General features: G+C 40.4%; 2 protein-coding genes across 5 annotated transcripts in view; one reads left to right on the forward strand and one right to left on the reverse strand.

Annotated features, from left to right (window-relative positions):
- Positions 1-14231, forward strand: part of slc41a2b (solute carrier family 41 member 2b) — a 61941-nt gene that overhangs the window by 36827 nt on the left and 10883 nt on the right. For 2 of the 3 annotated variants that reach the window (XR_015482575.2, XM_087248001.2), the window contains exon 11: positions 1665-2722. Coding sequence is in view for 1 of the 3 variants with exons in the window: in XM_087248001.2 (XP_087104127.2) it covers positions 1665-1850 (186 nt within the window). In the remaining 2 variants the exon portion in view is untranslated. Of the gene's footprint in view, positions 1-1664; positions 2723-10942; positions 11059-14231 lie in introns of those variants that run through there. The other variant, XR_015942251.1, reaches the window with a different exon arrangement.
- Positions 8675-14231, reverse strand: part of chst11 (carbohydrate (chondroitin 4) sulfotransferase 11) — a 76212-nt gene continuing 70655 nt past the window's right edge. The window contains exon 3 of one of the 2 annotated variants that reach the window (XM_087246367.2): positions 8675-12841. In XM_087246367.2, coding sequence (XP_087102493.2) covers positions 11987-12841 — 855 coding nt within the window. In that variant the 3' untranslated portion in view covers positions 8675-11986. 2 annotated transcript variants of the gene reach the window in all.

The raw sequence follows: 14231 nt of genomic DNA on the forward strand, positions 1-14231 counted from the left end.
ACTTCCAGAAAAGACAATGTTTGTGTTTATGGTGACTCTTTGAAAACCTCATCTCAGAAATGAAACCAGATCCTATTCCTTTGAAAAGCAGCGTTCAAATTCAAGACAAAAAAAAAAATCTGAAACAGCTTCAGATCTAAACATCACAGGACTTTTCAGCAATCCCTGCTCATTAAATAGCAGAACATTAGCATTGTGTTTGTCTTTGAGTATCACAGACTACTGAAATGCTTTTTTAGATTAGTGTGGACCAGCGGATGGTGGTTTGTTTGCTGAAATCATGCAAACAGGAAAATATCTAAGAAAAATAACTAATATTAATCATCATACTTCCACAGCTGACTGATTTCATTAAGAACTGCAAGCATTTATTTATTTATTTTTAGCATTGCAAGTTTTCTAACAAAAAACTTAAAAAAACTAAAAAAAAAAAAAACATGTATAAATATGTAAATAATGCATTATTTATTTAAAAGAAATATGCACTTGTTTAAATATATTTAATGCAGTCATGTTCAAAGCTCTTGTTTCATTTGCTTTACACATTAAAGTCAATTTGGGGATTTTATTTTATTCGAGTAATCTATTTTCAGGGTTTCTGCAGGTTTCATCGAGTCAAATTTTTAAGGCCCTTTTAAGATATTTAGGCCCTTATGAATGTCCACTCGCCCTTACTTCTGTAATAAGTTACTGCCCTGTTATTGTCATCATTTTGTAATTTTATAGTTTTCTTTTCCTTAATAGGGAATTTAGTTTAGAAATTTAGATAATTTGTCTACTAGCTTTTCTGACCGTATCTCTTTGCAATAATAAACATAGAGGTTTTATGTAGATGGATTGTTGGAAATTGGATGTGTGTTGGCCCGATTGGGTAGCTTTAGTTGAACAGAGAAAAGTTAGGACCTTTTTAAAATGACTTAAGACCTACAACACAAAATTTCAGTAAATTTAAGGTTTTGTATTTGAAATTTAGGACATTTAAGACTGTAAGACCCTCAAGCACCCTGATTTTTATCACTCCATAAAGGTGATTAGCAAAAAAAGTAATGTTTTTCAAATCAAATGTTGAGTCCCACTTTATATTGGGTGGCCGTAACAACTTTGTATTGGCTTTAAAACATGAAACAATGTACGTACTGTGTTTATAATGTACTGCAAAACACTTCTGGTGCTCTTAAGGTGTGACGTGGGTAATCTCTGGGACCGGTTTGGAGGTATGGGTGGGTAAAGTCTAATAGGATGGTAAAAAGTGTAATTACAAATGTAATAACAGATGTAATTACATACAGGCATTTAATCAATCCTAAGTACAATGTAAAAACATGTATTTATACAATAAGTACTATGTAGCAAATGATTCATTTCTGAGAAAATAGTCATGTTGAATACTTATCTCCCACTAATAATACTAGTAAAGTCATTTTGTACAGTCATTCCTTTAATTGGTTTGGCCTTATTAATTTGTGCTGCTGTGCACTCACTATAGACACTATTTGAAGGAGATTATGAATCCAGTATGATTTTGAACACTTGTGTGGGGTGGTAACCATCATTTCTGACCATCTCATATCATCACTTACCGTAATATAGTAAGGTTTACACAAAAGTGTGTGTTCATATTATATATTCAACCCGTTCTTGTGTGCGTTCTCTCTTCCTCCCAGGTGTTCTTGTTACTTTGCATAGCGGATTGGATGGTTCACTCCATGTGGAAAAGCGGGAAAGATCCGGACAGTTTCTCTATCCCGTATCTAACTGCGCTGGGCGACCTGTTGGGCACCGCTCTCCTGGCTCTCAGCTTCCACTTCCTGTGGACCATCGGGGACCAGGATAGCGATGTGGGCGACTAATGTCAACCTTTGACTCGTAAATCAACGTTTTCCATACTCGCTTATTGCCTTGAACGGCAGCTTATCGGAGCGAATGGCATCTAGCAGCAAAGCATTTCTGTGTCAGTTCATGACTTTTCTCAAAGGGCCAGATGATTTATAAGCTGCATTGAGAAATTAGGCACTTTCAGTAAAGTAAAGACGGCTGCAAAACGTCTCCATCATCTCAAACAGGGTGTTTCTTGGGTTAGTACGAAAAATAATTTTTATCTATATAGGTTTATTTATCAGCACTATAGCAGTGGAAGGACCAAATACAAACCCTTGAGGAACACCTAAGACTTTGTTTGTTGATTACACTTTATTTATTTGCCCTTTTTGTCTATCTTATACATGTATCAGTGTTTTGGGGTTTTTGTTAATGTCTCTTTTGAGTGGCACGACTTCCGCTCGTCTATCCAATCAAATCAGATCTACCTATACAAGTATATACACAGTTTTACTCAACCAGTGCCAGATCAATCCATATAAACCTCTTTAATGCAGTTTGAAAGTGTTGCTTAATAGTGTAGAATGATGAGCTAATATATATATATATGCTTTGGGGAAAGGGAATGAACTATAAACTGCTCATTCAGAGAGAAAAAAAATGGTCTGAAAAACTTAAGAACGCCTTTTCAGTCTACTGCTACATCTTTGTTTATTGCTTATGTATGCCAACAAATGGGGAGAATGTACATCTTGTGTGCAAACTTTTTTATAAGTTGTTATCATGGTGCCATGCATTTTTCTATGAAGAAGGAGAATGTTTCTACCGGCACCAATGGAGGATTCTTGGTGTATGTTTCTGACTTTTTTTAATACTCCGAATGGTTAATAAAGGTTTAATAAAAGCGTATGTCTAATATCCGTCAATCTAATGTTTATTTTTAGGCCTCCCATGGGTCGTAATTGATTTCGGTCGACTGTAATTACCTGCGTATGATGTCTTTGAACTGCAGGGAAACTCTCTTATTGGATTAGAGACCTCTGGCGCTTTATGAGAAGGCTTTATGTACATTCAAACAGAAGGTATTAGCTTGCTGTGTAAGAGTGAGAACAATAAACCACGAACCGTAAAGGGTTTTTATTTGATTACAAAAAGCTCTGCCAAAAAAATGCATCAGGCACATCAAAGCGCGCCCCCTAAAATTTGCACTTCACTGGACCTGTCAGCAGTTTCATCACGCTGAGCTTTTAAAACAGTAGCCAGGCTTGCTTTTTTTATAATTCGATATTCACTGCAGATGCAATTTGGTGGCCTGCTATTATTTCATTCTCGCATTAGCATGGCTTCTGCGGTGAGGTATTTATTTTATTACCTTTTATGCGCTCATTATAGCCTGAACACTTTCCAGACGTCACTTATCACTTATTTCTTTTGACTCGTCACGTGTGTTATTGTCGACAGTGCAAAACAAAAGACCCCTGTGTGAGTGTTTTGGAGTCTAGACAGGCCATGTTAATGATGGCTGCTGAACTCTGCTGTCTTCAGGGTTTAATGTGGGGTTATTTGAGTGCTCCGTTGGATTGGGGGCCCTGAAATTGGAGCTTGCTCATAAACGGCCCCCAAATTGAGCCGGAGGGACCACGCTGTTGCGTATTAGCACTCTATTAAAGCACACCCAAACCCCCAATGGCAGCCCACAGCCTCTGTATCATTCACCACTAACAGCAAACAGGTCATCAAGCCTGTTTATATCGCTTGTGGAGCTAATCTGAGAGATGACTTTTAAAACTGCCTTTGATCTTGTGGGTTTATGTCGTTTCCTGCTCGATAAAAAGGACGGTGGCTGGATTTATGTGGTCTCTAGTTGGTCCGAACTTGTCTGGATGGCTTATTAGCTTGACTAGCGACTGGTGGAGTAGGCATTTATCTGGTCGGCCATCTTTGTAAGCTGGTCAGAATTGATAGACATTGGACTAGGTCAGTGTTTTGTTCCTGGAGGACCACCAGCTCTACATATGTTCCTTGTCTCCTTAATCAAACACACATGATTCAGATCAGCAGGTCATTAGCAGAGAATAAAAGATCTGTAATGAGTGGGACAGACAAAGAAGACATCCAAAACATGCAGTGTTGGTGGTCTTCCAGGAACATGGTTGAGATAGACTGGACTGGACACTCGACTAAAAAGTTTGTCATTTACTATTCATCTCCTGTGGACTATATATGGGGAAAAACGTATTGGGATCCATATTGAGCTTGAAAAATTAAATAGCATTAAAGTAGTCAATATGCTTCATTGATTGACAATACTCATATGAGAGCTTATTTTGAGAAACAATCTGAAATTACCTGTGTATAAGTAGACATTTCAGCCAGGATCCCCATTCATTTTCTTTTAGTATTTAGTTTTTTTCTTCAAAGGCTTATTTTTTAAGCAGGATTGTGATGTTAAAGTTATTGACAAGCATTAGAAAGCCCTTATGCACCATCTAAGACCTTTTTAACTGTTGTATAAAATACGACCTTGCATTTTTTTCAAAAGTATTAACAGCTCTGAATCATGGTAATGAAGTCAGACTTATGTCGACACAACAGCAACTCTTCCATCTCAGCCTCTGCCATACTAATCATCAAGTACATCTTTAAGACAGGATTTGGCGTCGTCCCTTGGCACAAACCTTAGAGATGAGAGTCCAGTGCAAGCCAAAATGATGGTTTAGACTGAAGGACATCATCCAACAACTCCACTTTAATCAATTCTAAAAGCCGCTGGACTGCACGACATAAGCTAACCGCACTGTGACCACTTTTATATCTCTATTTGAACTATTAAGCGAACATTTTTATTTTACCCAGCTCCATTTTTGACCTAAAATTATTGAGAAATATGCACGCCAGTTCAGGGTTCAGTTTAGTTTCTTTCTTATGTGAGAAACAGAAGATATTTGGAGAAATATGTATATTGCAAACTACATGGAGTCCAAATTGGTTGTTTTGGACCATGTTGCATAGACAAAAACATTCTCCAAAATCATGAGAGAGAAACATGTCAGCTAAAGTGATTGTCTGTTATGCTTCGATGGGAACAGAGAGCAGTTTTAGCCATTCAGGTGTAAAATTCCTCCTTGACTGAAATCGAAAGAAGAATTGAAGGAGTTCAACTGTTGTGCAAATGGATTACCATGGATTACTCAAGTATACAGCACTGAAAAAACACTTTTTAGGGAAATGGATGGACTGTAAAATCTTCTCAGCGGTGATTGAACCACAAGTAGTCTCATCCTTGGGAATTAAGGAGTGAAAATGTCTTGCATGGCTTTTTGTTAGGGTTTAGAGCTTGGCGATTACACCAAATGATAGTAGTTTTCAGCTACGCCTGCATATTAGCTGTAAACAGCGTAGCAGTCCCCAAGGGAACAACATCGTTTGAGCATTTCGTAAGTTAGATAATGATAGAGAACTTGACCCTGCACGTGTGCGCTTTCAAACCCCAAACCTTATGGCAATGCCATGTTTGATGTGGCTAAAAAATCCGTCTCTAATTCATAGGATGAACTTCGCCCCAGCGGTGTATATTCAGGGGTGTACCACAGGGCTCGGTGTTGAGACCATAGCAGGTGTGGTAGCAAAGTAGCATGGGAATTGCTTATTCAGCAAGAAACAAAACCCCAAAGCTCAGGATTTCTGATGAGAAGTTATAGTCTTTGGCTGCAGTCTCGCTCTTGACACCCCAGTGACAAAGCGCAAAGGCTGTGCACAAATCTTTCTTCACAGTAGAGTGACACACATTTCTTTGGCAGGCTTTTTACGCAGATCTGTTGCACCTATGTGGCACAAAAGCTTGGCACGCTTTTGCGTTTCCTCTTGCATCAAATCTTCAAAGGTCTTCCCGATAAAATCAGACACATCTGGACTCGCCACAAGTCCTGAGAGGCTCTGCCAGCACCAGAAGGTCAGCAGTGTTGTCAGAGATTCAAAAACGTGGCCTTCATAAGAGGCTGGCTTCTTTGAAATAGTAGCTAATAATTATGTCGGGGAGAATCTAGCCTTTCTAAACATCTGACACTAGGCATTAAATCTAGTTTGTTTAGTATGGCCACTTAGAAAGGAACATATTGTGGATCACAGTCCAGTGTGATTTAAAATCGCACTAAGTGCCTCAGAGGAAATCATTTAAGCCTGTAACTGGACAAATATTTCCACTACAAATGGGCTCATTGTTGCAACCTAAAACTGGCTTTAAAGCTTTCAGATCCTAATGATGGTTTTACTCCATTTGCAGTTCTTTCACATGCATTCTTCCATGAAATATAGTAAAAAACCCTACTTTTTAAGACCATTCACTGCAACCCCTCTACTGAATGTACAGCAGGACACAAAGAGTAAATTAAACATGGTTAATCGCATGTATGTTACATATCTAATAACTTAAAGGGCACCTATGATGAAAATCGTCTTTTGTAAGCTGTTTGGACAGAATAATGTGTAGGTATAGTGTGTCCACAGTCATATCGGGGTGATATAAAGACCCTGATCAGATCAACAAGACAGAACGTGCACAAAGCAACCGGTATTAAAAGATCTGTGCAGCTCTCTGTGATCATCAAATGTAATCACGAATGAGTTTTACAAGTTTAAAACATTTTAAAACAGTGCATGTTTGTAATGAATTGCATCAAATGTATCGTCTTTACTTTATCCCCACAGCTGCATGTCAGTACAATTATAAAAGAAGACGCTTCAATTACAGATTGTGGACATTAAATCAGGGTTTTTTTTTGTACATTAACATAACGGATATCCATACAGTGGATATTAACGTGTATCCTGTCACATTTACGTGAAAAAAACAGTGCAAAGGTAAACGTGCGCTGTGTGTGTGAACTTTGTAACGACATTGTGTGTGACTCATTGAAAGGCTTGATTTAACTCCACAACAAATACATCAAATAATCATTGGGAAAGTTCTTGCTGTTGTATTTCTCATAAACGTTAGTCGTGATCTGCTTTCTTCATGTCTGTCACTGTGCTGTTTATCAGACGCCGCCGAGGCAGAGATTGAGACACACTCTCACAGACACATGGGAATGGTGTGTGGGGAGAACTAGCTTTAAAGGCACAAGCAACAAAACAGCTACATAGTGTTAAGAGCAGAAAATTATAATGTTCTAAAGCAAGGGTGTCCAAACTCAGTCCTGGAGGGCCGGTGTCCGAGAGAGTTTAGCTCCAACCCTAATCAAACACACTTGAACCAGCTAATCAAGCTCTTACTAGATATACCAGAAACTTCCTGACAGGTGTGTTGAAGCAAGTTGGAGCTAAAGTCTCCAGTACACCGGCCCTCCAGGACCAAGTTTGGACACCCCTGTTCTAAGGACTATAATAAATAATCTGGTGGGTGTTTTAAGCTGAGACTTTACAAAAACATTCTAGAGACACAAAATACTCATCTTAAATCTTGAAAAAGGGGTAAAATAGGTGTTATGGTCAGTTATTTATATAGTTAATGGTAGTTGTTTAATTGCAATGACACCCACTTTCCAATTGGCAACATCCCATTGTAAAGGATTCCTTGTATACAGTATAATGTCAGCCTTTTACAGTATTTACATTTATGCCAACTATCCTATAATCCAATGACCGGATTTCAGGTATTCATCACATATAGTATGGTAGCTTTCAAATAATTCAGAATTGTTTCCCAATGGCTTTCTAATAGTTCCTCTAATGCCATCTTTGGAAGGTTGTTTAAGGTTGTGGAAGGTTGTGTCTGTTTAAATGCACCATAGCCATATCAGCCTTATCACCCTGCAGCTCAAGACTAAGCTAAGCAGAGCTGAGCCTGGTCAGAACCTGGATGGGAGACCACATGCAAAGCTAGGTTGCTGTTGGAAGTGGTGTTAGTGAGGCCAGCAGGGGATGCTTAACCTGTGGTCTGTCTGAGTCCTAATGCCCCAGTATAGTGAAGGGGACACTATACTGTCAGTGATCTTTCGGATGTGACGAGAAATCGAGGTCCTGACTCTATGTGGTCATTAAAAATCCTATAGCACTTCTCGTAAAGAGTAGGGGTGTAACCCCGACCAAATTCCCTCTTGACCCTTAACCATCATGGTCTCCCAATCATCCCCATCCACCGAATTGGCTCTATTACAGTCTCTCCACTACACCTATAGCTGGAGTGTGGTGAGCGCACTAGTACTGTTGTCCTGTGGCTGCCGTCGCATCATCTAAGTGGATGCTGCACACTGTTGGTGGTATGGAGAGACCCCCTTCACGATTTTGAAGCGCTTTGGGTGTATGGCCATACACGATAAATGTGCTATATAAATACACATTACATTACATTTGCACACATTATCAAAATTATTTGGTCAAATTTACCTTAAAATTATTCAAAGAAACACTAAGGAACTAAAATAATTTGATTTTCTTATTATTCTTATTGCTATGCACATTTTTTTTTTGGTTTCAAGTGCAATTGTTTTTAGAGGAATCAAAGTCTATTGGTTAATAAACAAAAGACATAAATGGTTTCAAACTGCACAATAAGCTGTTTATTCAAATTTGTTTCTGCAAAGGTGAGGGTTCACTTTCAGCCTCTGCTTATTTTGAATAATGCCCATTAAGTCCACAGGATTTGAGGAACATTGTAATTGACCCAATCCCCTATATAAGAAGCTCAGCATAGTGCAAGATCCCAAGAAAGATTTAATGTTCTCCTACAGATCGTCTTGGCTTAAAACACTAGGAGCTTATCCAAATGAGTTGGAACAGCTGTGTTAAAAAGATCCCTTTAACAAGTGACAACATTTTCACGATTATGTGCAGACAGAGACAAAGACAAATTGGCCTCTAAGGGTTTCAGTTTCAGCTTTATTGAGAAAACAGAAGAGATAGAGAGAGAAAGTGTGTGAGCGCGTTCTCCAGGGAGCGCATTGATTCGACAGTTCATTTGTTTTGTATTTTTCCCCATTTACAGTGCGAGGGTCCGACCCAGTGACCCGGCAGAGTCCATCCTTGATACTTGGATGGAATAAATAAATAAATTAGACTGCGGCTGGTTTGAGGACTCAGCAACCAATGTAGACACTGATCATTAAACAGGCACATAGAGCAACAGGTAAGCCATATGAGCATCTACTACAGTGTTAGCGAAGTTAGCTAAAGATGATTAAAAACGTCCGTCTGGGAATGCCCTCAGCTGGAATCATAAATAAAGAAAATCATGGTTTTTGTTACTAAAAAAGCATGCAGCGTGAGTGAGCTGTGCTGCGTTTGATGGAGTGACAGGTTGAAAGGCACTGTGCCTGCTAATGTGGGCGCTAATGCGTGTATTAGCATGGCTGCCGTGTGGGCGCTAATGAGGCTGTACCGCGTTTGCTGTTACAGAACAAATGAAATAAACAGTTTTTAAAACTGAGAAGGCATTCAGGAACATGTTTTCTGAGCTGATGGCTTAAAAAATAAAGAAGTTTCAGATTTGTTATGTTTCAGATTCACAAAATGAGAGGATTTGATTTGAACGCGCAATCTAGGAGCAAACAGACCAAGGCTGTTTCTCAATATGCATTCTTCAGTGATTTTTTTTTTTTTCATTCCCAGCTTCTGGTGGTTGCAATTCCCGAATCTACATTGCCAATCATAAGCCAATTGTAATGTTTTTTTTTTTTTGGTTCAATTTCGAATTTCCCCAAACATTGCAGAGCCCACGGGACCAGAATATGCACTCCAGCTTGGCCGCCCCTGGTCCCGTTCTTCAGTGATCTTGTGTCTTTGTGTTCTTGTGTCAACCGTCAAAATTCAGTTCCAAAACTCAAGACCGCAAGAACAGAGGCTGCATGATAGTTACCGGATATGATCTTGGTATCGAGGATGCATATTTAAGAGCAAAACTCGCTCTAGAAGTCCCAAAAGTCATTGCGACTGAATAAAGGAGGTGGGAAGCGCAGCATCTTATATAGATTTATTATTAAATTGCAGAGATATAACTTATTTATCTCAGGACTTTCCCTAAATGAGACGGTGAAAGTAAACATTACCCTGAAAATGTACACATTAAGGGTGTTTATTTGCTGAAATTAATATTAAAATCTGTGTTATTTGTATTGTGCAAAGTATATTTGTAAGGTTTTTGTGCGTGTTATATATATTGAAAATGAAAAAAAAACAGATATTGTGTACTGTATGTGCTGTAATGTTTGCATAATTTTCTGTTAAAATGCGTGAAGGTCACGTGACCATCACTAAGAACACAGCATCTCATTTCTCACAGGATGAGTTCTGTGTTCTCTTGGTCTCCCGCTTTTGTTCTTCCAAGATAGCCTGGCAAGAGCAGTCTTCACAAGAACACAAGTCCGTTCTCTGCGTTCTTGGAATTGAGAAAAAGCCCAAGTTTTTGTGTGTATAATACTGTATGCTAAATTTATCTACTGGATGTGAGATTTTGTCCCAACCAGCCTGTCAGTTACCATAATTACTACATGACAACTTGGTTAAAACGCTCAAGTTTTGTAATTATTACTTTCAGTTTTTTTTACTGGTTTCAGCATGATGGGAAATATCATGAGAATTCCTTTTTTTTCTTTCTTTTTTTTTCTTTTTTTTTTGGAGTAAGAGAAGATTCTAGAAAACATCAGCGTGAGAAAGGGATCGTGAAGAAAAGATCGAAAATGCGGCCTTTGCTTTTTTTGCCACATTTTTACGCTCTGCATGAACAGGGTGCCTCCACAAGTGTGTGTGGTCTTCATTAAACGCCCTGCTCTACAGGACTTCAAATCCTGCTAATCAGCACTTGCTTATTCAGACCAAAAGAGCCTTTTGAAGACTTTTCCTAAAAAGCACAGAGATGTGTGAGAGAAAGCTGAAAGAAGCCTTCAGCCAAAGTCAAGAGAATTGTTACAGAAAAGGACAGTGAGATAAAGCACTTTGACACACCCACTTGTTGCCTTTGTTCTCATAAATAAGCAGTTTTTATACATTTTGTGCATCATCAAAGCAAATAAAGGTCATAAAGGACTAAATTAAAGGGTGTTCCTTTGAACTGCTCAAATTGCAAAAGAGGTTTAAATCATGTAATGGATTGAACAGATTTGCCTGCACTTTCTCTCTCTTTCTTTCTCAGATGCACACCACTGTGTGAAACTTTCCCATGAGAACAGCTCAGAAAACAAAGTCCTGCCCGTTTCCGTACACCCGTCAACCAGCGAGGTATCCCAGCAACAGTGTTCTGCAAATGAGGCAAGAAAAATTATGAACAAATTATGACAATTAAACATCAGAAGATCTCGCTGATTTCCTTTGCTCGAAATAAAACATGAAGTCTTTTTCATCTCTATTTCACAGAGTAATGCAAATAATACAATAACGTGCTGCTCGCAGCACCTTTTTTCATTACAAACAAATACAAAATAAAACGAAATCTTTTAATTTAGTGTAGACCAACCAAAGGAGGAAGGGTTGTGGGAACAGTGTGTTTGAGGCCAGTGACCTCTGACCCCTGACTGCTACAGATGCTCCCTGACTGACCCAGTGGGCAAAGCCCCTGCCTGTCACTCACATTTGAACACGCCCCTTCAGCAAGGCACCTTTCAATGCCTCTTTTTTTTGTCATTCTTATTTTAGTGTGCACCGTTAAGTATGCACCATATAAAAGCACGCACAAAGGCAGTCTGAGTATGGGAGAGAAGCGAAAAAACTTCCAAAGTGAACAAGAAATTAGAAGTAAGGGAACTGAAGTCAGAACAAGTCTCTGATTGTATCTTGAGTCTTATTATTAGTCTAGGTGCTCCTTTCTGTGAAGCTTCGATAATGGCGGCTGGCTGAGTATATTAATAGATAAACCAGCTGAGCAGGTATGGCTCAGATTCTGTCCTATTGCTTTTGACGTTGTGGAAAAAGAGCCTTTACACTGGAAATGTACAATTCAATGGGCACATACATCAGGGCTTCAGACCTCAGTCTCAAAAAGACCACTTTCGAGTGCATTTGAGACCGATAGCTCCTTGATCGTTTCCAAATAAAGCAACCGTCCCTGCGGATATAAATACAATTTTACATTTAGGTGCTTGGTTGATTCCCCTGCCTGTGTCTCTGAGCCCCGGCTCTTCTCCCATTGCTCAACCTTGTTGAACAAGCTCAGGAAGCGTGTGCCACTGCAAATGGATATCTACTGCAGTTTCAGGTAGCTAGGAATAGAATAGTTGAACATAAGATAGTCCAGCTTGTAGAGTTGATAAAGCTGGCTCTGCTGCTGGGAGCTGATGTTGCCGAAAAACATGGCTGCCATTTGGTCGGTGGTACGGGTAGATTTGGCAAACGATGGGAAGCGCAGTGAGTCACCCTCGCCTACTAGTTTGAGCACGTAGTTTGCATCATCCTCCAGAGTCTCATACTTGCCCACCAGGTCGTAGTGGATGTGGCAGGGGTGGCAGAGCGAGTAGACAGTCTGCCAGTGTTCATTGAGTGGAGCTTCTCTCTGAGTGCCTGGGTCCACCAGGTACTCTGCAAACTCTTGAAACTTCACATCGGCACCACTCTGCAGTGCCTCGGTTGTGGCATTTTTGCGATATCGCCGAACAATCTTCGTCCCGTAGCGTTTGTGGAAGGAGGTGTTGTAGCGGAGTGTGAACTTGTTGCGGTAGGCCGACACCAATCGCTCAAAGGGCTCACGCACAAAGAGAAACTTGAGGTAGTTCTTAAGCCGGTGGTTGATGTCAGGGATGCTGTACTGGTTGAGGGTCTTGAGGTTTGAGGGCACGTGGGCCTCATTGGAAGGGATCTCCATTGGGTTACTGTACTTGCCCCGGCCGCTCAGCACCATCATGACCCGCTTCCAGTTGGTGCACGCCACCTTGGGCACGTAACAGTAGATGAGCTCGTGATCCTCGTCTACCACCAGATGCTTGAGGTCACTGGGGGTCAAGACGCGGCGTTTACGGCTGGACGCACTGTGGGCACGACACGTCTCCGCCACCTGATCCCGTCGGGCCTGGTGCAACACTGCCGCTGCAGAGAATTCGGCCTGAGAAAGAGAAGAAGAGAAGGGATTTGGTGGTTATTTAATAAGAAACATGTAAATGGAGTCAAGGAGTAGTGCATAGCACTGGCTACAGTACACAAGGTTATGGGTTCGATTTCAATCAAGGTTGCCAATCATGCTGGGGCAGTCATGGATTAATTGTAAGGCAAGTTAAGTAATTATATAGCACATTTCATACACAATTGCAATTCAAAGCAAAGAAGATTAAACACAAAAAGTGCAATCCGTTACTTCAATTCTCAGGTCCAGCAGAAATTGTAGGTTAGGAGAGGGAATGAGGTGAAACCATTCAGCATGGCACAAAACCCCCAACTGTTCTCCAAGCACTGCAGGATTAGCTGCCCATTACTCTGTGTGTGTGTGTGTGTGTGTGTCTGTGTGTGTTCACCACTGTGTATGTGCGCTTGGATGGGTTAAATGCAGAGCACAAATTGTAAATATGGGTCAATTTTTCCAGACCCCACTTCACTTTTCATTTATTCTGCTCCTGGAAGGCAATTGTGGTGCAGATTTGGTATTAACCAGCTCCAGTATAATTGCCTAGATGTTTCTAGAGCACAGGTGTCAAACTCCTGGGAGGCCACAGCTCTGCACAGTTTAGTTCCAACACTAATTAAACACGCCTGATCAAACTAATTCAGTCCTTCAGGCTTGTTTGAAGCCTACAGGTAATGGTGTTGAAGCAGGGTTTGGGTTTTGACATCCCTGTACAAGAGCTTAATTAGGTGGTTCAGCATGTGTTTACATAAAGTAGGGTACGGTGGCCTTCCAAGATGAGGTCTGGGCACCCCTGCACCCTGATTGGACACCTGTTTATGTAGGCTATCTTTGTATTGGATCAGGGACACTCAATTATGCTCATGAAGTGGACAAAGGCCAGCAAGTTCCAACCAGCAAAACTTGCCTTGAAAGTTTCTAATTAAACACGCCTGATCAAAATAATTGAGTCCTTCAGGTTTGCTTGAAGCCTACTGGTAATCGTGTTGAAGCAGGGTTTGAGTTTTGACATCCCTGTACAAGAGCTTGATTAGATGGTTCAGCATGTGTTTCATAAAGTATGGTACAGTGGCCTTCCAAGATGAGGTCTGGACAACCCTGCACCCTGATTGGATACCTGTTTGTGTAGGCCAGGGGTCATCAATCTCGGTACTCGAGGGCCAGTGTCCCTGCAGGGTTTAGCTCCAACTTGCCTCAACACACCTGCCTGGGTGTTTCAAGTATACCTAGTAACACCTTGATTAGCTTGTTCAGGTGTGTTTGATTAGGGTTGGGGCTAAAATCTGCTGGACACTGGCCCTACAGGAACAAGTTTGGTGATCCCTGGTGTAGGCTATCTTTGTATTGTATCAGGGGTATTCAATCATGCTCATTA

This window comes from Danio rerio, chromosome 4 (genome assembly GCF_052040795.2).
Source record: "Danio rerio strain M-AB ecotype USA chromosome 4, GRCz13ab, whole genome shotgun sequence".
Taxonomy (NCBI): Eukaryota; Metazoa; Chordata; class Actinopteri; order Cypriniformes; family Danionidae; genus Danio; species Danio rerio.